This window comes from Podarcis gaigeae, assembly GCF_964106915.1.
Source record: "Podarcis gaigeae genome assembly, chromosome: 5".
NCBI classification, from domain to species: domain Eukaryota; kingdom Metazoa; phylum Chordata; class Lepidosauria; order Squamata; family Lacertidae; genus Podarcis; species Podarcis gaigeae.
The window spans coordinates 53,227,559-53,253,643 of record NC_139681.1 but is presented as its reverse complement, the minus strand read 5'-3'; the positions used below and the strand labels follow the sequence as shown (position 1 = coordinate 53,253,643).

The 26,085-nt window shown below is 39.4% G+C and overlaps 1 protein-coding gene across 3 annotated transcripts in view; it reads left to right on the top strand.

Annotated features, from left to right (window-relative positions):
* SHOC2 (SHOC2 leucine rich repeat scaffold protein) overlaps positions 1–24,977 on the top strand; it is a 48,509-nt gene extending 23,532 nt beyond the window's left edge. For all 3 annotated transcript variants that reach the window (XM_083741389.1, XM_083741390.1, XM_083741391.1), the window contains exons 3-9: positions 3,508–3,645; positions 10,574–10,704; positions 14,023–14,211; positions 17,314–17,436; positions 18,284–18,421; positions 19,191–19,308; positions 20,244–24,977. In XM_083741389.1, coding sequence (XP_083597515.1) covers positions 3,508–3,645; positions 10,574–10,704; positions 14,023–14,211; positions 17,314–17,436; positions 18,284–18,421; positions 19,191–19,308; positions 20,244–20,452 — 1,046 coding nt within the window. In that variant the 3' untranslated portion in view covers positions 20,453–24,977. The remainder of the gene's footprint in view (positions 1–3,507; positions 3,646–10,573; positions 10,705–14,022; positions 14,212–17,313; positions 17,437–18,283; positions 18,422–19,190; positions 19,309–20,243) is intronic.
* The last annotated feature ends 1,108 nt before the right edge of the window (positions 24,978–26,085 follow it).

Sequence of the window (26,085 nt, the reverse complement as noted above, 5' to 3'; positions counted from 1 at the left end):
ACAGTGTAATTTTTTTTTGCTGCTGAAGGGCATAAGGTGCACACCTAGTGCAAAATTAAGTAAAAATGGTTAGCCGTTAGGGGATGTTTGATGTGGCAGCAGCAAAACTCAGCTTAGGTCATGTTGAATTCGTATCAAGTGTGTGAACTGATCTGTGGACAATTTAAAGAACAGTAGAAACAAGCAACAACTTGATTCTCACAAATGGCTCATGTTTACTTTAGCTGTTAATCTCTGCCTTTGCGCAGTGATATCAGACTAATCTTTACCACTTTTATTGGTAGCTGCTTATATTTGTCTTGCTTTTGGAACAAGACTTATTGCTGCTGCCCTTTTGACTTGTGTGATACCTTTGAGGAAAGCAATTGGAAATACTGTTCTCTGCTGTGTCTATTGGGAGGAGGACTACACAGTGCTTGTGTATTTTTGTATATCCACTGTGGCTCCAGAGAAACCACCAAAGGAGGTTTATTTTTCTCTTCTCTGAACTGTTTAGTCTGAGGTGTCGCACTGTATTAAAAATGCGAAGTCCTGCCAACAGCTAATGCTAAGAATTATGCATTCCTGAAGAAAACATTGGGGATCCCCTATTGCCTAAGGTAGATCTAGCTTATTTTCCATATCTCTCTAGGAAATCTTCCATTCCATTGAAGCAAGGGTGAAGAGTGGGATAAAATTCAAAATTATAGTGAGTCACAGAAGAAGCATGAGAAATATGAAGAAATAAATGGGAGTGTCTCTGATTGAATCCAATGCATTCTTGTAATCTTAGGTTTATCTTATGCATTCTTTTATAGCTAGTTTGTTGTACATGTTCATTTCTAGAAGCACGTCATACAATTAGTTTTATTTTTACACAAAATAGCTTTATTATTCAATGCATGCATTCTCTAATAAAACTACTGACTGAAATGGTGACAGGTTTCTCTATTTTTCACAGATATGCACATGTAAGTAGCAAAGCAGGTGAAAGCAGATGCTTCTAAAACAATTCAATTTGGGGTGGTTTGGGGAAATTGCAGTAAAGGCTGACCTACATATTTTGAACATCCCTGTTGGACAGGTTTTTCAAGTAAGGGGTGGATGGTGTGTAATGGGAGTTGTTGGTTGCCATGCCGAAGAGATGTAAAGCTTATTTAATTTAATTAAAAGAAATTGTTTCCCGCTCTTCTATAAGATGAACGTAACCTCTGCTACCTTCTGAGTTTTTCAGAAGACAGCAATAGAATTGTAGATATGAGATATGATTGATGGGCAGTGCTCCAGGTAAACCCAGAGCCAGTAAGACAGCTTGCTGTTGTATATGTTAGCAATGAGAGAAATGAGAATGGATTTCTAAGAGCTTAGTGGACTCCTGATCAGAATTCATAAGATAATTGTTCTTACATGGGTAGCTGGCAGGAAAAGAAAAATGAAGGCTCATTGTTTTTGGTATACACTGGTACCTCGGGTTACATACGCTTCAGGTTTCATACGCTTCAGGTTACAGACTCCGCTAACCCAGAAATACTACCTCAGGTTAAGAACTTTGCTTCAGGAAGAGAACAGAAATCGTGCAGCAGCGGCACGGCAGCAGCGGGAGGCCCCATTAGCTAAAGTGGTGCTTCAGGTTAAGAACAGTTTCAGGTTAAGAACAGACCTCCAGAACAAATTAAGTTCTTAACCCCAGGTACCACTGTACTGGCACTTTAAAAATCAACCAGGGAATAGAAATTCCAGTACAGTACTTACTATAAGCTTAGTAATATTTTTCAATGCCAGAATTTTAAAAAATACTTCAAGTTTTTAAATTCTTAGGTGTTATAACAATATAATTTAGGTTACCATTTTATGTAGGTAGAGAGTCTAGAAGAGGATTAATAAACACTGTTGCTAGCAGACATACACGTATGTCTGTACTGACTTATTTTGACTTATCTGCTTGTTACTAAAATTTTATTTAATACAATCAGTATGCTGGATAATGTGTTCAGGTCTCATAATACTCCTCAGTGGGCTAGCACAGCTTAAGAAAAATTGAGGGGAGATGACTTCAGAGAAGAGGTCAGAAGACAAATGCTAATTGAAGCAAAAATCTAGAATTGCTAATATTCCTAGGTTCCTTTTCCTTATGTGCCCAGGGAAAGCTCTCTACCCATTCCCTTTGTCATCTGCTGCAGGATTTATCATGATGTAAAGGCTTTTAGAATTTTCAATCTGCTTACGGAGAGAGCTAGAGTGTGCAGCCGGTCAGGAGAGTTGCATATCATCCTTGCAGCATCAAATATTTTCCACCAAGTTAATTGTGGCAGGAAGAATACATCTGTATATACATACATACATGGTTCACAAAAAGTGAAGGTAGCCATGATGGCTGTAAGAAAAATTATAAAGTCTGCATTATGGCAACACCTTTACTAGGCCAACCAAAGTGTCTCAAAGTAGCGTGCAAGCTTTTGCGTTCTGGAAGATGCTCCATTAGGTTAGATGGTAAACAAAATGGGATGGACAGGAAACAGGCTGACTCTATAAAGTCTCCATTTAGTCATAGTCTTATGATGGAACATAGGAGTGGCAGACGGGGCTCTGCTAGGTGATATGCAGGTTTCAGGTTGCATCTAAGGCTGCTGGAAAGAAAATAGGATGATTAATCCCCCTATCTTTGAAAAGATAAAGTTGAGCAGTTGCTTGGATCCATCTCCATCCTTAGGTGAAACACAAAGGTTTCGTAGTAGGTGGAAAATGGGAATTAAAAGCAATCAGTTTGTTTTTATATAAGCTAAACTGGAGATTCAGTTCAAGTGAAGAAAAAAACGAACATTACTGTTTTCCACGTATCTGTGCGTCTCAATGAGATGTGAGATTCCTCCCTCCTTAAATGAAAGCATGACAGTATTAAGTAGCCTATATATAGGAGAAAGTGTGTGTGTTTCAATGAGGGAAAATGTATAAATAAGACAGGTTTTTCATCTTCATTGTGAGAAATGGTAGATTTGCTGTTTCTGCTAGAGTTCTACTTATACAGAATCAATATCTGCATCTGTTTCTGTTTCTGTAACATTTTTAAGAAAAGCACTCTATCAGTTGTTTTATCAGAAGTAATTAGGTTCATGGGACTTACTTCCAGGTAAGTAAGCAAAGAATTCCAGCCTTGAATTCCTGCCTTAAATTAGAATTAATCAGTTCTTGCCAGGTTTTTAATTTAGGGAAAACTGTCCTTATAAATACCATGTCAGCAAGATAATTTTAGTACTGTGAAAAGTACTAGGTATAAGAGCAGCCACGTTGGTGCAAAACAGAAAGAAGAAATTTAAAATGCAGATTCTTCTATTGGGAAGAATACAAGCACCATACAATTACTATTCTTATTCCTACTTTACTGCATTACATTGAGAAGAGAAATTGTGAAATTGTGTGGGTTGGGATTAGAGGTTGAAACTTGACAATGCCATGCATGCCTTAAAGGTGCCTGTTTAGTCCTGGGCAGAACAATGACTTATTCATACATGTATCTTTGTGCACTTTCAGGTGAGTTGTTTAACCTCATAACACTGGATGTAGCACACAATCAGCTTGAGCATCTTCCAAAGGAGATTGGAAATTGTACACAGATCACCAAACTTGACCTACAGCACAACGAGCTCCTGGACCTACCAGATAGCATAGGTATGTATATATGTAAATATCTTTATTTTTTGGCTTCACGTCTTGGGGAGTGTGACTAGTCCAGGGTAATCCAACGCAGGCATTTGGACTTATCCCTTGCCATTCTGTGCCCAAATCTCTAGCCACATTTGCTGAGAATCAGTATTGAAGGCAGGTAAATATAGAAGCTAATTAGTCTAAAGCTAATTAGTCTTATGACCAACAGTAATTATCGTTGCTTAAATACATGCTTTTATTGTAACTTTTAAAAATTAAATTTGATTTGACAAGATTTGTGATTATCTCATTCTGTGACTGCTAAAATTTACTCATTTTGAAATTTATAAAGTTTATTTTTTTGTAAAAGATCTAGCTGTATTTCTGAAAAACCTTTTGCTACCACCTAAATGGAAATACTGTTTGTAAACTTCAACATGAATGGAATGAATATTCTTGCTAAACTGCTTTAATAACTCCATGTTACCACATGTCTGCCTGTATAGTGAATTACAGTTATTTAGTTAATTTGTGCCATTTATTGATTTAGTACAAATTATTTCCTGTGAGTGGAAATTTATATTTCCCCAAAGGACATTTTCTCATTGCTCAAACTTGTATGTAGACAACACGAATAACAAATCCCAAAGCTTAATGGGTGTCATTACCCATGAACAGTATTTTGCCCTTATGGAAGAAACCCATGTCCTAGAATCCTGATCCATCTCCAGGTTTTCCATAGCCCTAGAAGGACTGTTGTTAACCATTTCTCAGAGCTCCCTCAAGCACTAATTTTGATGAAGTCCAGCAAAGAGACTTCAGCCTAGCAACTCCAGAGACCATATCCAGAAGCCTTGCATCAGCTCTAATTATATTGAGATCTTTGACATTGTTTTTTTCTGCCAAGGCTTTGGACTGCTTAATCTGAGTTTTAAATAGGTTGGGGATAACCTGCAGGAGGCTGATGCAGTGGCATAGCGTGGGGGGCCGGGGGGGCCGGGCGCAATATCTGGGGGTTAGGGATAGGGGGCGCAAATCCATGGGTTAGGGGGTGCAAATTTCTTGCCTTGCCCCGGGGGCTGACAACCCACGCTACGCCACTGGGCTGATGTCTTATTCAGCTGAATATACATGAACAATATATATATATATATATATATATGCAGGTTTTGGTGTCCTCGGGTGTCTTCCCGTGTAAAAGTTGGGGTGTCTAGGCGACGTTTCGACGAGGTCTCACTCGTCATCTTCAGGCTGGTGCTTTCGGCTTCTTGTTACTGGAACAGAGCGGGAATGCTAAATAAATATAAATTCAGGGATGAAGCATCACATAGTTATCATTTATTAAAACAATTAGGTAAAGGTAAAGGTACCCCTGCCCGTACGGGCCAGTCTTGACAGACTCTGGGGTTGTGCGCCCATCTCACTTAAGAGGCCAGGGGCCAGCGCTGTCCGGAGACACTTCCGGGTCACGTGGCCAGCGTGACATCGCTGCTCTGGCGAGCCAGAGCCGCACATGGAAACGCCGTTTACCTTCCCGCTGGTAAGCGGTCCCTATTTATCTACTTGCACCCGGAGGTGCTTTCGAACTGCTAGGTTGGCAGGCGCTGGGACCGAGCAGCGGGAGCGCACCCTGCCGCAGGGATTCAAACCGCCAACCTTTCGATCGGCAAGTCCTAGGCGCTGAGGCTTTAACCCACAGCGCCACCTGCGTCCCCTATTAAAACAATTAATGAGGCACTAATATAGAAAAGGCACCCTTTTATAGAAAAGGCACCCTAATATAGAAAAGGACCCTGGCTAAGTACCCTTGTTTAAATATGTGACCAATGTTGTTTATTGTTTGGCCCTTAATCTCAAATAAGCACTTCTTCATTTTTTTGAAGGCATTGTTTATTTTTAAATTCAAATTAGATCTGAACATGTGGCAGTCAAATTAGATCTGAACATGTGTACAGTCATACGTCGGGTTACAGCCGCTTCAGGTTGTGTTTCTTCGGGTTACGGATCGCCGAAACCCGGAAGTACCAAAACGGGTTACTTCCGGGTTTTGGCAGTCGCGCATGTGCAGAAGCACTAAATTGTGTATCCCGCACGGATCATGTTCGCAACCCGAGCGTACACTGTATAGGGGCAGCTCTCGGAGGTTGTTCTGATGTTTGGGAGGAGATGTAACCTACTGTACTTCTTTTCATGTGACAGGTCTTGCCCAATGTATCATCATAGTGGAAATCAAGCTGACAGAAGCTGAGCTCTTATATAAAATTACTGTTTGTAAAGGGGAATTTTTGGTGGTGGTTCCCTTTAGAGGATCCCTGTGTCTAAGGATGTGAACAAGTTGTTTGGAGAGCTTCAGTTTATTTGTTAGCTCATTATATTTTTATTTTTTAAATCTTAAGTATTTATGTTCTGCATTCCCAAGCAAGTAACCTTTACAAAGTGACTAACGAACTAACCAAATTACCACCCATATTTCCCTTAATATAATTTAATATAATTTGCTGAATTAATATCCCACCCAAATCACCCCAGATCAGTTCCTCATCAATTTATTTTCCTTCAGTTAATTTCACTCCCAGATTCTGCTTAAAATCATTCCCTCTATAATTAATAACCTCAAATTACATCCTGATAAGCCTTACTTAGTTCCCCATACCCTATCCAGATAATCCCAAATTGATCTCTCCCCGAAGTCATTTCCAACCCAGATACTGTTCTAAATTTGTTTCATTTAAATTAACCATCAATCCTTATCTTTACTGGGGAGATGGTTGCCTATTGCTGCAAGTCCTTCTGCATTAAAAGAGACACTTGCCCAAGTCCTGCCTCTGTAGTTCTTGTAAATACCGGTAACCTGTATGAAAGCAAACTTTATAAAACATTATCTTCCTGGTTTATTATATATATCTCCAACTAATCAAAAAGGTATGTAAATTAAAGGTTGTAGCCCATCTTTTTTAAAAAAGAGAAATGCTTCTAGGAAGAGTTTCCTATAATTAAATAGCTTGTACTGTGTGTAGACTTGCTCCTTGCAAAAAAGCATTACACTCTCCAGGATAGCCTGGTACCTTGCTAATGCTGGAGACTCCAGCATCCCTATTGCACTTATTGTGGATGATTTAAGATGGTGGCTGCTTGATGAAGATGAGAGTCAAGTAGTTCTCATACGAACTTATCACTGCTGTTCACTAGGGTAAACAGAGAGTTAAGGACTTCAATGGTAGGTGGATCACAAGCCCTGCAATATGAAATCTGGCCCACTGTATTCGGATACATATGCTTTAACTTGAATAATTTTCAAAAGCTTTTCATAGGCCTTTTTCTGTAACCTTCACCATTTTGATCCATTGCTAGCAGGGATTCCTAAGAGGAGCTATCTTGGCAGTTTGCAAATATTAAAGAGGCTTGAGAAAACAATTGCTTACTCTTCCTACTGAGATTCACTGAGGTTACAGGAAAATAGATTTTGCTACAGACTTAATGTATCTGTTGTGCTCTCTACCCTGGCCTCTTCTTGCATTCTGGGCTACTTAATATCCTCATAGGACTTCTCTAAATGCTTTGACTATCAGCATTATTTTTGAAAGGTTAAGTGTCACCCCCAAACTGCCTATTTGTTATTAAACTAGTCATTTAGGTGAACTGAGTTAAAGTTGTAGGTCCAACTTTTTAATCTTGCCATTGTGTGTTTGTTAGACCTCGTTGATGGCGTAAGCAGTGATAATCTTCATCATTCTGGTCTTTATTACCGTATTTTTTGCTCTATAAGACGCACCAGACCACAAGACACACCTAATTTTTGGAGAAGGAAAACAAGAAAAAAAAAAAATTCTAAATCTCAGAAGCCAGAACAGCAAGAGGGATCGCTGTGCAGTGAAAGCAGCAATCCCTCTTGCTGTTCTGGCTTCTGGGATAGCTGCACAGCCTGCATTTGCTCCATAGGACGCACACACATTTCCCCTTACTTTTTAGGAGGGAAAAAGTGAGTCTTATAGAGCAAAAAATACGGTAATTCAAAATTTAAGTTATGAATAGCTTACTTAGAAAGAGAAGGAGCGTTGAGCTGCTGATTCTGTGGTAAGCTTTGTGTAACAAGGAAAATGCAGATGTAAAGTCCTGTACTTTGGAAACAAATCCAGGCAAGTTCAATACAAGCATCTTCTAAACACCTATGAGCAAAAAATTGTTATGGGCAAAGGTTACAAGCATCACTGTAATTTGGTACCTCGTCTATTTCTGTATTACTCATGCTGTGCTAGGTGGCTAAGCATCAATTTGTATGAAGCTTTTAGGTCCTTTGTCTTTGGGATCCACAGCTCCTGTTTAGCTTGTTCTGACCCATGATGCCAGCTTCAAGATCCACTTGGTTTCCCCCCTAGATTATAAAATCCAGGATGATGCACTTGATCATGGGGCCATATCAAAAGCTCTGAGGGGAACAGGGGTTTCCTAACAACTCTCAGCACTCTTAACAAACTACAGCTCCCAGAATTCTTTGGGAGAAGCTATGGCTGTTCAAAGTGGCATCATAGTGCTTTAAATGTATGGTGTGAATTTGGCCACCTTCAAAATATTATTGCAGCCTTCTTAATAAAAAGAGATATCACAGAAGTAAAACAGATTCTCCATGCCCCCTTTCTGTTCCTCGCAGCCATTGATTTACAGTGGTACCTCTGGTTAAGAACTTAATTCGTTCTGGAGGTCTGTTCTTAACCTGAAACTGTTCTTAACCTGAGGTACCACTTTAGCTAATGGGGCCTCCTACTGCTGCCGCCGTGCAATTTCTGTTCTCATCCTGAAGCAAAGTTCTTAACCCGAGGTACTATTTCTGGGTTAGCAGAGTCTGTAACCTGAAGCGTCTGTAACCCGAGGTACCACTGTAATGTTCTCTCTCTCTCTCTCTCTCTCTCTCACACACACACACACACACACTACAAAAACATAAATGCCATGTTGCTTTCTCATTGTTACTTAAGGCTTGTATTTAAATCAACCTGGTACCCATAAGCCAGCCTTTCTCAACCTTTGGGTCCCCAGATGTTGTTGAACTACAACTCTCATCACCCCTAGCTAGCAAGGCCAGAGCGTCTCCATTCGTCCTTGTGTCTCTCTACTTTGTTTCCATTGTGGCTACAGAAAAAAGGAAATCTGTCTATTGGTCCTGTTTTTTCACCACCAGCCTGTTCGGCAGAAGGCAGTTGTTTTAACTCACCTGCTAAGAGGCTAGTATCCTACATTTCAGGGCTGGAATAGGGGAGAATTTCCTCCCCACTGCAGGCAGCATGTAAACCTAGGCTACTAGCCTCTTAGCAAGCTACTCAAAAAATGTGCAAGCTACTAACTTTTGTAGGGATGCGTTTGGCGCTGTGAATTAAACCACAGAGCCTAGGACTTGCCGATCAGAAGGCCGGCGGTTTGAATCCCTGCGATGGGGTGAGCTCCCGTTGCTTGATCCCAGCTCCTTCCAACCCAGCAGTTTGAAAGCATGTCAGAGTGCAAGTAGATAAATAGGTACTGCTCCGGTGGAAAGGTAAACGGCATTTCCGTGTGCTGCTCTGGTTCACCAGAAGTGACTTAGTCATGCTGGCCACATGACCCGGAAGCTGTACGCCGGCTCCCTCGGCCAGTAAAGCGAGATGAGCGCAGCAACCCCAGAGTCGGTCACGACTGGACCTAATGGTCAGGGGTCCCTTTACCTTATTTACTAACTTTTGTGAGTTTATTTACAAGACTGTGATACTTGATTAAAAAAAAATGTCTGTGTCTGCGTAGCAGACAAAAATTGTCTGCATAGCAGAGTACAGAGCACATAAGATTAGATTGCTTTGTGTCATCTAGTTTTCCATTGGCAAAATAGGTAGCCACCCCTTGCTTATGTCTGTTTGCAAACGTCCCTAGAATCGTGATTAGTATGTTTTATGAGTGCGAAGCTTATGTTCCCAGGAAAAGGGAGGGATGTCATTCTGCCCAAAGGTGCTGCAGAGTGTGATGGTGGCTTGCAAATTTACACTTAAAGCTTCTGTGCCAATCATTCTTCTTATTGGTCTGAGAAATAGCTAAGCTTGGTAATAAAAATGGATATGTACAAAGGTGTCATAAAAAGCCAGTATTAAATTTTTTTGTAATGATGACTATAAATATATTTCTGCAGTAACAAAGTTTTTTATGATTCACCAGTGAATTCTGTTTAAACTGCCAATCCTAAGAAATTTATCTCCCACACGTAATAAGAGCACCTTGTAGCAAAAAACATTTAACTGTAATTTTGTATCTCATGAAGTTTTATAGACTGACAAGTGTTGGGGCTTTCTGTTGACGAAATGGATAGCTTGCTCTGGCAATATTGATCTTATGCTCAGTGTTGCACCAAGAGAGATATATCAATTTGCAATATAGTCTCATGGGTTAAGTTCAGAAAGCATTAGGAGATGGCAGCAGGTTTTTCATTAATTATCCGCTGGCACATGCAGCTCACATGCAAGGTTTTTATGTCCTTAATTGTATTGCTTTTGACATCTGCTAATTTTCCCTTCAGCTGTTCTTGCAGAAATGCTTACCCTTGTAATATGAAATGTGTAAAGTGGTCTAAAGTACTAGAGTGATGAGTGGCCAGTAATGTTTAAAAAGAAACAAACAAAAAAACTTAGATGTAGGCTTTGAGAGAATTGCTGGGCAGCTAGAGATGAAAGCAAAGCTGAGTAGTGTAAATTGATTACACCAAAATGGGACATAGCTGGAATTCTGAATCCTTCACCAGTGTTTGCGTCTATACTTGGGAAATCCTTTGAAAATATGCTGCTGCTCAAAATATGCAGAGATATTATTGTGGAAAGAATGTGTTTATTGAAAAATAAAAACTCTAGGAATTGGTTCTTTTCCAAGAAAATGCAACCAGTGGGAGTCCCCTTCTCCCAGCTTCTAAAGCAAATCTCTCTTAACCCTCTTTTGTTTTTAGGAAACCTGTCCAGTCTGAAAAGCCTTGGGCTGAGGTATAACAGGCTCTCAGCAATACCCAGGTCTCTAGCACAGTGCAGTAAACTTGATGAACTGAATTTGGAGAACAACATGATTTCTGCTTTACCAGAGGTGAGGCACTCTACAGTTTTTGTATGATTGCAGCTTAATGTTGTTTAAATGTTGCTCTAAAGCACTGGAACCGGCATTAGTTTTATTGAAGACAAATGCCCTGGAAATGGAAGGCTGCTGAAATTTGCCAAATTGGATGTAAACTATTAGCATTAGCACTAATTGAGTGGGAATGAATGGATATTGCTTGAAGAAGTTGCTGCTGTGAGAAAGTTGCCTGGAAGCTTTTAAGAACAAAGCTGAATTGCCCCTCCCAAGCGCATTATGAAAGTTACTCAAGTGTAATTAAATATACAAAGGAGACTGACAGCAAAACAGATTGCTTTATCATAAGATAAGTTTGGCTCCCAATCCAAAAACTCTTTTAACAAATAAAAAATGCTTTATTCAGAAGTGCTAGTCTGTGTAGAAATTGTAATTGTTGCTGAAAAGAGCCACTTGCATGTTAGTGTAGTGGGGTAATCCATTAAAGCAAGTCTCTTTGGCAGCAGAAGAAAGAAAACATTTGTAAAGAAAACTGCAGAATTGCAAAATATACCAAGCTCATGATGATGCAATGCCTAATAAACATTAGATCTTAAAAGACTAGTTTGGGAGAGGCAGCTGTCCAACAGTATTCATAAATAGTAAGTACTTTGTTTCTTTTCGAAGCAGTACATTCATTATCCAGCCTCTTCTCTGACCCATAAAAAAATAATAATCAGTGTTTGAAAATGGCTAAAAAATGTAATATCTATGTGGCTGAGTTTATTATGACAGCCTTCAGCATCAAGCTTTTGCGGATTTCAATACAGTATTCTTTGAAAAGTCGGTGGTGCCAAAGCTCCATTGCAATCTTTGGCATGAAGGACTCTCTTAAATATGATTAATATGAAATACCTTATGAGTTTAGGGCAACATGCAGACTTTTGCTCACTCTCTGTGCTCTCCCCAAGTCTGCTCTGGAGGTACCCCAGCACTCTGAAACAGATTTTGGGAGGGTGGGCTTGGGGCTGCAGGAGAAAGAAAAAGAAGGGGAAGTCCTGTTGTACTAGTAAAAATATGTTCTGCTGGAGGGTGGTTACTGCTGGATATTTTGAGAGTTTACTGATGGAAATTCCTATAACTAGTACTTGAGAGCACCTTGCAGTATTGCTGTAATTTTTAAAATGATTACTCTTGTGCAAGTTTACCAGTATTCCATCATTACAGGCACCATGATGCAATATTAATTGCATCAGAAAGAAAGTTTGGCATAAGAAACCAGAAGAGGAAACTTTCAGTGATTTCCCATGGTGCTACTCTGTTGATGGAAGGCATCCCTTAGTGGAAGAGGGAAAGAGGCAATGTTCTGCAATTTCCTCCCCACCCCTTTGTAGCCATCCATGCCTCCCCATTTTGTTTCGCTGGGTTTCCATCCTGCGTAAAATTGGGCCCAGCAGGCTGAGCTTGTGTCAAATTTCCCAAAAATGGTCTCCCTTCCCCAATCTATTAATGGATATTTTCCATCAATCAATCTCTTTATTATGGTCAATGACCAGTAATTTCCTTTCATTGGTGGAACATTACTGTTCGATACTACTCTTTGTGATTTCTGAATTACAAAGTAGCAATATGACACCATTTTAGTAAATAAAGAAAACCAATCCTGTCTTCAGGTGCTTTTCTTTTTCATATAACAGCTTGCCTGGTGAATGATATAATCTGTTTGAATCTGTTTTCTGTTTGTTTCAATCGTTACTTACAGTTATTTGTCAGAAGCCTAAACTTAAAAAAATATTGAGGGTGCAGTTAAAAGCCCCAAACTTGTTAATCCTAAAGGTTATTTCAGTATACGGTACGTACCTTATCTGAGCGCATAGTGTCTTGGAACTTAAGTTAATGGAACAAAAATTCACAGTTGCCTCGTTCTCCCTGCAACATCTGATGTCCCCCAAAAGTCCTCTTTGGGTGACGCAGGCAGGTTCCTGAATACTGTGGCCTGGAGGGTGTGTGTGGAGAGGATGGGAAACTTTGTTTTCATGAACTTTCTTAAGCTATCTCCCCTTAAATCCAGCCCAATTTGGAGCAATTCCTGTGTACCTCAGCTGTCCTCTGTTCCCCATCCCACATTGTTCAGGGTATCCTTGGGCACAAATGGCTGCAGGGTGTGAAGAGATAGGAAGCGTTCTTTCCGTGAAATTCCTTTTTAAGGATCCAAGCTGTTATCTTTAAAGTAAGGCTGTGACCCAGTTAAAGATAGTTTAGTCTATTGCTTCGGCATAAATTTACATTTAAATAAAGAAATAATTCCTAAGAAGCATGCATGCTTCTATTTCATGTATGGGCATGTTACAGTGGACACCATCTTAGAACTTCCAAGATGGTGCCTGCTGCCACAGTTGTGGTAAGTTCTTACATTAAAAGTATTAGCAGTTTGCTTAAATCTTGCCAATTCAATTGGGGAAAGGGTTCTTTCTTAGTTGACTGAAAGTTTTTCATCTATTAGTCTAACAGATTACTTGACTAAAAGTTGCAACCCCACTTAAAAGTACTCTAGTTTTAGACAGCAGTGGATGCAGCAACAGCTATTTGGATGGAGAATTGATTGTGCCTATCAAATGAAACCATAGCACAGGTCTTATGGAAGCACTGGTTTCCACAAAAATGAGCTAAGCCATGCTGTGTTACATAATGCCTGTTACATGAGGATGCAACAATAAATGGTAAGGTGACTGACTGTAAGTTAAATCTCTGGCACAACCTCAGCTATGAATTACATGGCTCTCCCTTTCCATAGGCTGAGCTTGTTACAAAGTGCGAAAGTACTATAATTGGCTGAGCTATCTAGACATTACCTCACTACTTGGAATTAATTCTAAGCTTTTCATGTTGCCCAGAGTTTATTTTCAGCCATTACTTTGGGGAAATAATTTACCGGTGTAATGAGTGGGGTTTTTTAAATGACATGCTTATCTTTTTTAAACACATGTGAATCAGCAATTACAGCACTGTATGTACAAGTTCTGTGCAAGCAGATACTTCCTCTTCCCATCAGTTCTGGCGACAGTTCTGCACGCACACTCCCACTGTGCACATGAAACTGTTCCCTGGTATTGAAGTATACATGGAAGCTCTTGTGAACATTTCCATGTGCTTTAGTTCAGACTACTGGTATTTGTTTTTGTAAAAGCGTGAAGTTAACATTTTTGCAAAATAACAGAAACCCATATGTTGTCACACTAAGATGGAGATTACTATAGGTGGCATGCAAGAGAAAAGAAAAATTCAAGTATGTTGGTGTTCAGAGTTCATGCAAGTTTGTATTTAGACCTGTGTGCTTCTATTTTGCTTCCCCAGGGCCTCTTATCCAGTCTTGTGAATTTGACCAGCCTCACTCTGGCAAGGAACTGTTTCCAGTCATATCCAGTGGGTGGCCCCTCACAGTTCTCTACCATCTACGCTCTCAATATGGAGCATAACCGCATCAATAAAATCCCTTTTGGAATTTTCTCCAGAGCAAAAGTGTTAAGTAAGCTGAACATGAAGGTGAGACATCGCTGACTATCAGGAACTGTTTTGCTTCCAGGCTTGCCAATGTTGCCAAACATTAAGTGCAGTTAAGTAAAGAGGTGCAAGATAGCCAGGTATGCATGACAGTAGTGGATGAGTTGTCAGATATTAAGTATAAAACTGGAAAAAAAGCCTTTGTTGATTTGATGCTTCTTTTTTCATATATCTGATGAGAATAGCATAAAATGAATAGAGCACAAACTTCTTTTCTAATGCAGATTTGAATATATGTTCTTTAGAAGCTGGCAGAAGCCTTCCTTTCCCCCTACTGCTTTTGTAGCTTTTGCAAAAGACAGAGAACTGTGAAGCATAATCAGTGTTTAAAACTGACCGAGCCCAAGCAGGCAGCATGTTTACGTCTTTGCTCCTTTTTCTTGTGAAAAAATTGCACACAACACTTGCCCCTCATCTCCTCTCCCTGCCCCCTGGAATCTGTTCCAGACTGTCTTCCAATCCTCCGGAGTGAATTCTGAGAGTGCCTGGGAAGCTGGAGAGGAGGGACAAGTTCTTTAGTACAAACAGGAGCCTGTTGCACAAGCAGAATGGCACCACTGGATACAAACAAGTATCCATAAATTACTTGTAGTTAAAAAATTGTTTCAAATGTTGGCAGTCTGAAAAATGGAGGAGCTTGCTTCCATTGTTGCTCAAAGTTGTTGCTGAGGTGGTGAAATAGGTTGACTCAGATCATTGCATACTATAAATGTGGTTTTTGGTATTTGGAACAAGGTGTTTCAAGCCTAGATCCATATAAGTAGACTGCTCACATTGTAGGAAACATTTTTGGTTATACTTGAATTGAATATTAAATTGCCAAAAGCAAATATTTTATTGTCAGTTTCTTTGAAGTCTAGCTGAACTCCGTTGCAACACGTAATTTCTTTCATTTAATAATGGTCTAAAACAGAGGATCTGAGTATTGCCAACTTTATTAAATGCTGCTGCTTGTAATGCAGGTGGTGAGTCTTTTATTTGCAGAGAACTGGCTCTTATATATATATATATATATAAGTTGTACTTCCAATTAACACAAATACTAGCCACAACCTGCTTTTTTAAATAGTGTATCATCTGGGCAAGGACAATACATACTTCAAATAAAATACTGTTCTGATTTGAATTCAAATAATAAGCACAGTGTAGCAGTGCTTTAAACCTTAATGAAAATGTAGACCTTGCATAAATACTGACTATTCTTTTGTATGACTTCCTAGCTATAATGCTTTAAAGAAATCTTATATTCTTTATAAGTTATTGGTTTCTTATTAGGGTTTCCCAATAGTGCTATGATTTCCTTAGTTGCAATATTATTCTAACTTGATATTTGAGAGAACAGCCTTGCTGTATATGGAATCGGTGTGTTTATTTTTAAGTAAAAAACCCAAACTTCGTGCAAACGGATGTGTTCACATTTTGGAGAAAGAGAGTATATACCCTTCAAAAGATTTTTTATTTAAGATATTGGTAGGACATTGTTATGGATCTGCATTGGCTCCCAGTACGTTTCCGAGCCCAATTCAAAGTGTTGGTGCTGACCTTTAAAGCCCTAAATGGCCTCGGTCCAGTATACCTGAAGGAGCGTCTCCACCCCCATCGTTCAGCCCGGACACTGAGGTCCAGCGCCGAGGGCCTTCTGGTGGTTCCCTCATTGCGAGAAGTGAGGTTACAGGGAAGCAGACAGAGGGCCTTCTCGGTAGTGGCGCCCGCCCTATGGAACGCCCTCCCATTAGATGTCAAAGATATAAACAACTACCTGACATTCAGAAGACATCTGAAGGCAGCCCTTCAGGGAAGTTTTTAATATTTAACGCTGTATTTTTAACACTTGATTGGGAGCCGCCCAGAGTGGCTGGGGAAACTCAGCCAGATGTGCGGAGTATAAATAAATTATTATTATTATTATTATTATTATTATTATTATTATTATTATTGAGGAGAGAGTAGCATCACATTTCTCTCTATGAAAATTCTATGTGGCCACCACGTGAAGCAGTGAACAAGCACTTACTCTGTATTGATTCTTCTACCGGCCGGTGTTGGGGAATTGCGTCAGGTGTCAGCTGTGGTGTAATGGAAACTATCTGGAAGGAAATCCACGAGAGTAGCTGGAGTAAATTGCACACATCTTTTATCAGTGGGAGATGAGACATTGGTTGTGGGTGACTGGGTTTTGCCAGCATGTGCTATTTGCAAAACCTCTCTGTCCAGCAATTGAGAAGGAAGGACTGTGCACCCTGTAGCCCCATCTTCCCTGGCCACCTTTAAAAACAAATTGCTTATTCAAATTCTAAATTATCTCCTTGTTTAGATGGGGATGATTTCATGCCGTGTTTACACACCAGATATGTAGCAGCAACCATTAGATAAATGGAGCAGTCGTTCCACACCTGATTACCCCCTTAAACTATGGCTGCGTATGTTCTGTAAATACACAGTGTGAAGCTGTTCCTTGGGCTGTACTCTAGCTGGTTTTCAGCCAAATGAAGGTTAAGGTGAATCCATACAATTAGTAGCACTTTGCATCTTGGATCCCCTTTCTTATACTTTTATATAGATGTGTACAGCTGCATTGATTTTGCACACAGGTCCTGTAATGTAATGAATTTGTCCTTGTCATGTTGACAGTTTAATATTTCTATCCTGCTTTTCTGGGAAAACAGTCAGTGGCTTATATTAAAAATCGTAAAATACAATTGGACAAGGTAAGTTAAAAGAGATCTGTAGTGTAAAGATACCTTTTAAAAATATTAATAAACAGTTGTACAAAACAAAAAAGCTTTAAAACAGATGTGGCCAATTTGGTGCTTTTTCAGATGTTTTTGGACTGCAACTCCCATAATTCCTGGCTATTGGAAGACATAGCTGGGGCTGATGCGTGTTATAGTCCACAATATTTGTAGGGGAACATGTTGACTGCCCCTGCTTTAAAAGTTTTAAAGCAGCAGATCAGTGGTATTTTTTATTAAAGTCAGAATCAAAGAGATTTTATTCCTCATGTACCCAATTAATGTCCTTTTCAAGTAGTTGTCTTTTACTTTTTCAACCACATTCCTAAACCTTCTTCATATGAAATTACAGGACAATCAGCTGACGTCGCTTCCCTTGGACTTTGGGACATGGACCAGCATGGTAGAACTGAACTTAGCTACAAATCAACTCAACAAGATTCCTGAGGATGTGTCTGGACTTGTTTCCCTAGAGGTGAGTGGCATACACTGAGATCTTGTGAACTGCCCTGAGCTCTTGTGATGAAGGGAGGTATAAAAATCTAATAAATAATAATAATATAATAATAATAATAGTGGAATAGAAAACAGGTTTGTGCAGAACTCACAAAAAGCTACACAGAAATCTTGTAAACATTTCCTGGGAAAGGTTGCTTTAATTCTCAGTACTGTTTCTTTTTCCTAAATGGTTGCTAAAATTATTTAGTCTTTGCTCTAACTAATTTTAGAACTGAAGATTAAACTACTTTATATGTGTGTTGTTGGGTTGGGGTTTTTTTGTTTTGTTTTGCAAAACCTGCTAAACTGTCCTAATTAAAATAAACATTGGCTGGAAAAAATGTGAAAGTATAGCTGTCTGAGAGAGAGCTGTTTCATGATTCTCATTTGCTGGAGTCAGTGTGGCAGAGGTAGGGGACCTTTTCGAGCTTGAGTGGCCATGTTCCCTTGTATGCAACCTTCTCAGAGCCACATGCTAGCGATGAGTGGACCAGAGACAAAAGTTAATTCTACAGTAGGCGACGTTTGATCCAATCTGCAAAACTCTGATATTTCTACACACTCCTTTCTATCCAGCTTAGAGGCATTATCACAGTTGAAGGACACATTCCCACCAGGCAGAAGCACTCAGGGAGGATGCTAAGCAGAACTAGTGAGGAGTTTGGCATAGGCCAAGGGACACTTCCTCACCCCTGAAATATGGCATTTGTAGTCGAAATTAAGCCATCTCCAGCTTTTTAATTGAAGAACCCTTAGTTTACTGAATGTTTACTTCGCCGATAACCTGCTGGTTTATTCAAAGTTCAACATACGTCTTTCTTCAGGTTCTTGTCTTGTCGAACAACCTTCTAAGAAACCTTCCCCATGGCATTGGGAACCTGCGAAAGTTAAGAGAATTGGATCTAGAGGAAAACAAGCTGGAATCCTTGCCCAATGAAATAGCGTACCTTAGGGAACTTCAGGTACCTATCTATACCACATAAAAACGGAACCTCTATCAATAGGTCTTTTTGCCTGATTTGGTATTAGGGGTGCTTCTTTGTACACACGTTTCACCAGTCTGTGGCATTGCCATGTAAGGAGGGTGGATAATCTGGAAGTAACTGTAGAAGTCATTGTGGGGAGATATTTTATAGAACTGTCCCGGTTTCTGTGTATGGTAGATAACATTGCAGAGTGCTAAAACCTAAATTCTGGGTCATGACATGTTGCATGGGGTAACTGATGTGTTATGAGACCTTGAGGTCCTAGTAGATGGCTCAATCAAGACGTTGGCCTGGTGTGCAGCCATTGTGAACAAGACAAATTCCATGCTAGGCTTCTACTTCTCCACACAACACATAGTTAAACTATGGAACTCATTTCCACAGGAGGCTACCAGCTACTATGACTATGCTCTGTCTCCATGGTTGGAGGCAGTAATGCTTCTGAATACCAGTTTCTGGAAACCACAGTGGGAACTGGTGGGGAGAGTGTCCTTCTGCTTGGGTCCTGTATGCGAGTTTCTTACAGGCATTTGTTTGGCCACTTACAGGCATTTGTTTGTTTGTGAGGACAGGATGTGGGACAAGGTGGGCCATTGGCCTGATCCACCAGGCTTTTCTTACAACCCTATGGTTGCCGGGGAGGGGAAGGCTGTGATTCTAATGACTGGATAGTGTTACCCATCTTTGCTCTGGGTGATTGAAGATGGCATTAATTTGATGCTTACATATGCATATTTCTTCCCAGAGGTTGATCTTAACAAATAATCAGTTGAGCACCCTTCCCAGAGGAATTGGCCACCTCATTAATCTGACACATCTTGGACTGGGAGAGAATTTTCTTACACAACTTCCTGAGGAAATTGGTATGATATTTGTTTTACCCATACATAGAATGATGTGGTTTTGTTTTAGCTACCAGTAAAATGCTGGATATGTAGTCTACTGGTGTTGATTATCTGCAGGATTTGCTACATTCCAGTTGTGTCCTGCTCACAGGGTTGTCCCAGGGATGCTACGCACTCTCTTAAAATGTGAGCAGAACTGTATTTCTTGTAACATTTGGAAAGCACTAGGGTAGATACTTTGCCAGTTTGGGGAGTCTCTTCTAGCATATCCCTCATCAGAAGACCTTTAGCATAATGAAGTCTCTTGAAGGTAGGAGTTAGGAGTTCAAGATTTTGTAGCTGGGAAGACAGTAAAGGAAGAAATAAGACAATTTTATTATCTACAATGGGCTTCAGTTGATGAGGGGAAGTCGCAATCTCTCAATTTCATACTGCTTTTCGTTTGGCATGCAAACAATAGAAAATGGCAGTAGATGAGAAAATGCATCTTCAATTTAAGGCATCTGTTTGGATCCTGTGGAAAAACAGGTTGCCGTACTGTGATAACTGACTGAAGAACAAACTATTTATGTGTTGAGAATATCTTAGATATTGAGAGCTTCTTTCTGGGTGGTGTGTGGAGTTTTGTTGGCACCCTCACGCTCATGGGAAGGCTTTTGATCTAGCAGATGTGTCTCCGAATGAAAGAGGAAGGGAGGGAGTTTTCATTGAGTGATCCTCTCTCCAGCACCCTCCCTCCAGAAATCTGCGCCAGTCAGTTGTCTAATCCTTCAGAACAGCATAGAAGGTGATATGGAGTACTGCCATGGGGAGAGGGAATTAACAACAGCAGGCTCCCATCCTCCTTTTAGGCGGAAAGCCCTTCTATAAGTGCAAGGACACCAGTTGGGTCTAAATTAGTTTCAGCCAAGGGTGTTTTTAAGTGCTAATTATGACAATTCTTGCTTTTGTAGGTACACTGGAGAATCTGGAAGAACTGTATCTAAATGACAACCCTCATCTGAACAGCCTCCCTTTTGAACTGGCCCTCTGCAGTAAATTGTCTATAATGAGCATTGAGAACTGCCCACTCAATACCCTTCCAGCTCAAATTGTTGCAGGTGGACCTTCCTTTATCATCCAGTTTCTCAAAATGCAGGGACCATATCGTGCCATGGTCTGATGGATATCTGCCCTAATGATGTACAAAATATAAATTGCATTGAGGGTATCATTGTGTACATAATATTATCTAGGCCACACGGTGCCAGGGTTTGATAAAAGTTGGATTGTTCCATACACTGTACAAAATGCAAAGAGCATTATTGGTATTGCGTATGTGTGAATATATAATATAATATATAGGCTGTATATTATATTATATATAAAGCATAAATAATATAAAAGAGGCAAATTCAAGACCATGTTTATGTGTTTCTGCTAATAGAGGAAGCATAGCCATTTAGATTTTTTCTTTCTTTGTAAAGTGCTTGTCTAAGTTTTCTTTGCCGAATTTGATGGATGTCTGGGTAATTGGAGATACCAGTTCACTGAAAACAATGGCCAACTAATTGCTGAACAATTTAAGGGACAAAACATTTTTAGATGGAGCCCTTCCTATGGGAAAAACAAGCAACTTGATTACACAAACTTTTTTTTATTATCATTCCCCTCTGTGCACATTCTCTGTGTCAAAAATCCTTTCGGGTGATTTGTCCTCTAGTTGGGGAGATTCTTTAACTTATTTTAAGATTTGAAACAAATGGTGTTGTATTTGTTTACAGTCAGAGTAAATCACTGGATTATTTTTATTTTTTATTATTGTTGTTGGATTTGCTCTGTTATACTCATATCTAAAATTTATATGCTTCTGCCGAGGGCTTCTTATTGTCTGATTTTATATTAAAACAAAAGCGTAAGTAGGAAAAGATGCAGTTCAACAAAAGCTTGAATTTAGGCCTTTTTCAGTTTATCGTTTGTAAGCATATCTTATTTGATCCACTTATTTTATGGTTGGCCTCATCTGGCGCAAGCACCATATTCTGATACATAAATTGACAGATATATTTGAAAACCCGCAACATTCTGTTAAGGTCTAGTAGTGCATTGACGAGGAATGAATATATATTACACCTGGCAAGTGTAAGAGCTCCCCCGGTCTTTGTACAATTAATGAATGTGTCTTTTAAAGCACTGCAGTATATGTAAGATTTATGGTTGGTTGACAGTGTTACTCTGGCTTTATATCTTGCCTTGCCTTGTACATCTTTCCATTGTCACGGAGCATCTGCATCCAAGCACAATATCTTCATGCTGTGCTGTTTTGCTGCTGAACTAAATGCACTTTTCCCTGCAGAAGTGGGACACTTGCTTCAAAGTAATCAGTTCAGTACCATGGTTTATTCTCTCAGCTTCATCCTATCAATCTCAGTATTAAAGACCGGTCTGTTTTAAAAGGACACCTTTTCATTCGTACTTAAAACTTGCTCTGTAAAAAAGAACAGTAAAGTGGTTCACATGCAGTTTTACTGTCATTTTCGTGGCTGTATGAAGGGCTAATAACGCTGCAGTGAAACAGACACTTGCCACTAGCACTTGCAGTGCCATTTCTAGTTTTTGTGTGCACTCATCTTGCATTCTGGGCAGTTGTTTTCAATGTCAGTTCACTACATTGGGTTTGCTTCTTAGACTGTGGAATTTAGAGAGTGCTGTGTCTTCGGAACCAGTTGTACGCACCACAGAAGCCAGAGGAATCTTGTTCATCTATTGAAGGTTTTGGAACTTTTTTTTCTGGCACTAAAAGCCATTTAATCAGTACAATCCAGAGATTATCACATATGCCTGTCCCATGTAAATAAGTAAGATGCACACTCCTGGCAGTATAATTAAGAATTACTTCTGAGTAAAGATGCTTAAGAGTGCTCTGCAAGTGTCAGAGGCTGTAGTGGGATTTGGATGTGCCTGAGTTCCTTTGGGTTGAGCCCATCATAACTTACTGCCTTGCTCTGTTTTCTTTGATATGAATTATAGCTTTTATTGATTGGTTTTCTCACTAGCGAGGGAGAATTGTTTTGAAAGAAAGGCAGGTAAGATACATAAAACCTTTAACGGGCTTAAGCTGGTAGCAAAAACTAGTCTAGATGTCACTGGATATACAAAGGGATATCTACTACAGTCTTCTGAAAAATAATAATCTAATGCTATTTCAGTTTAGATTTATAAAATTGTATAGTTTCAGCTGTGTGAAAGCCTATCCATCTGAGCATTAAGGTGTTAAAATACAAAGTGGTGGTTTAAAGGTGAAAGTCCACTTTATGCTGAAGCTGTAAACTTGTCCCAGTAACTCAGTCTGTGTCTTTTTATGCTGCCCATATGCACTTTTAGGGGGAGATAATCTTTTCTGTAATCAATTGTCTGTACCTGTTACTTTTAAAGCCAGAGTTTAGCCATGTATTGAAAATTATTCCAGGCAAAATGAGAATAGTATCTTTGGAAGATTTTTCAGAATTTATGTAGGATAGGATGCTTCTAGTAGGTTGGGTTCTTCTGCCACTTTGTGGAGTTGTGGGTAGATGAAGTTGAACTGCATTTATGGAACTGGTAGTTTTGTCTGTAAATATATTAATACAATTGTTCATCTTGCCAAGGATTATGTGACTGACTGTTTTTCTCTCTCTGAAAGATCACTTGCATGTTGGAAACTGGTTTTATTCATTCATTAAAACATTTAAAAAATGAACTATTTTTTTTTAAAAAAGGTGAATCAATTATACTTCAGTATCACATGTAAAGAGGAGTCAAAGTATAGTCTGTTAAGCACAGAATCTACAGGACTCCCGAATCCAAGTTTATGTTCCACAATCAGCACAGGATGCAAAAGGAATAAATTTAGACAGAGGTAGCAATAAATTCTGGGCTAAAAAGAAATCAGAAAATATTTTCATAATGCAGTTGATTGTCTTCTGAAATTTAGAATTTGATTTCTCATGATAGAAAGTTATTGTGTCCCAGAATATCTTTACTTTCCTTGGCAAAATGATGGATTCTAACCAATTAGGAAATGTCCACCTAAATCTAGCAAGGATGTATTAACTGGAATTTAAAAATGGAATCTGTGCCAATCAGAAACTTGGGGAAAATTCCGGGATTTGTGATACTGAGAAGATACATATATCTAGATAGTTCTTTTTGGGATGTCTAGTAAGTGTGCCCCTTGCTCTTGTAACACTACACATTTAAGTAGCTCTACTAAGTCAGTTCTATCTACCTTTTTACGCAAAGCTTCAGAATTAGTGACAATCCTCTCAGGTCTCTCAAGCAGTTTTGATGAGTGCCAGTGCATATCCTCCCAAGTTCATCATGGAAACAACAGCAGATATATTTGGAGCATTCTTATTAGACTGTTCCCCATAGAATCACGTACATGGGTTTCCCAGTGCAAGAACAGATGCCATGTCCATCGAGGTCATCACCTTGGCTCCAATGTGGGTGCCACCATCAGTGCTGCTGCTCTTGTGTTTTTCTCTGGCAGCTGTATAGCAAAGGGATAAAACCTGTATGACTTTGATGTGATGCATATGGATGTCAGTGTAGCCCTTGCTGTGCTTTGTTGGAGTAACCCTGTGCCTCTGTGTTAGAACAGAATTTTAATGGCAAGTAGGACGGAATTGCCCCATGTGCTGCTTTAGCACAATGAGCACAAACCACCCTCTGCACTGCTGAAGGAACCCCTTAGATGGGCTGCAAAGTACACTTTGTACAGCTCTGCCACAGTTAAGGAAGTTACAAAAATCTAACCTCCACTTCTTAGGATTAAGTTGCAACACTGAATTGCAAAGGAGGAATAATTGGCACTCACTCTTTGGGAAACCAGTGTATATATCTTAGTATAATATTCATGTTACATTAATGACAGTAAATTAATTTGGCTCCATAATTTGGCTTTAAAGATCTTTACCCAACTTCCCTTGTGGGGGCTTTCTAATGTGTTTCCTGCTAAAATTTTGCAGTGTTTGCTTTTTGATGTTTCAGACTTCATTTACACAATTTATCTTGGCAAATATTTAAGCTTAGGAGGGATTCTAGCTCATTGAAATGTTTTTGTATAGTAGTACTAAGAAGAGAAAACTGTAGCTACTTATTGTCAAAATGGCAGGCGAAATTTAAAGTAGCATCTTTGACCTGGACAATTTTTGGAACGGGGGCATTGGGATGGTTTTGTATTCTTCACATATCAAAGGAATAATGCCTTCCTGATTATTCAAGAACCTGAATGCAGCAGAGCATTTGTATAGTCAATATTGCACTTCCATTGTATATTTAATCAGCATGTCAGAACTTGCTTTTAATTAGGTATACACTTGGCAGTAATTTGCACAACACACCAACTTTAAAAGGCACATGTAGGGCAATTACTAATGATAATATCTGCAAAAAAAATCTGATGGCTTTTTTATTCTACAAAGATCTGAAGATTCTGTATATTATTTCAATGTTTAGGTCTTAAGCAGGACAGTGCAGGATTCTGCCTGTTAAATACAAGACCACACTAATTTGTGATTGAAAATGAAAGCGTGTAAAACAGTCTACAAAAATTGTACTTTCTGAATTATTGTAATGTTGATTGTTATGTCTATAAAAGATTGCCTTGCTTTTTTATAAGTCATTCTGTATCAATGTATCATTATAAATAGTATATTTGTAAATGAGCTGCCACTGAGTCTTTTGGGCATTTTCTAGTGGTAAAGTTTAATTTAACTTTGTCTGTAAATCTGTGCAGTATCGCAGATGATTGACATTTTGGATTGCCATTCTCTCTGTCCTTTTTCAAAGATTTCGTCCCACCCATCCCTCCAGTATAAAATAAGGTTTATTGTATATTGATATTTATTACCAAATTTGCATGATAGTAACTGGTCTAAAAGCAAGCAAATGCAGTTGTGTAAAAATGCAGACCTTTATAAAGGAAATCTTGGTTAAAAAACCCCTTTACTTCCTTTTTGATCAGTAAGCCTTGAAAGTGTAAGCAATTCATTTGGTATTCACTACATTTGGTAATCAAAAAAACAATAGTTGACAAGGAATTTTGGTACATTTTATGTATCTTATATTGAAAAGATGGGAAATCACCTGAGGTCAATCATTTTTCTTCTGGTAGTTTCTCCACTTCTCATACACATTACATCATTTCTGGTAATTTGGATCCAGTCCATATACTACTAGCTCATGCTTTGCTTCCTGAAATACCTATAATTACAAAACAATTCAAATAATCACAAAAGTGCAACCCTAACTCTGTATAACTGGGAATCAAGCAAATTGGATTCAACAGGACTTCTGAATGCATGTGGGGAAGGATTCAACTGATGAGTCCCATCAACAGTAGCCCTGAGCAAGACCTTCTGCTTGTGCAGTGGAATTGCCCCATCCCCCCAATTGCTCTTGTAGTTGACTGGCAGGTGGGGTCCAAGAGAACCCCCAGAGCATTACGTGTGGTAGGAGAGAAGGGAGAAGGGATTGTTTTACATGGCAAGCCAAGATGCTTGCCGGAATGTTCAGAAGGTCAAGTGAGAATGTTGCAGAACAAAGGGCTTCAACATGATTATCCATGCCAGGAACAGAATATGCAGTTAAGTTCTCCTTTTGTGTTTCCTCTATCAAAAACACAACAAAATGCCTTGCCACTTTCGAGAGTTTCTGTGCTGCTTTAAATATTGCCCAAATGGTTTTTTTCTCCCTATGACCACTTTTAAGATGAGAGCCCGGCTTATTTCTGATCTTTACACTTGCTGAGGTGTAAAGCCAGCCGACAGTGCC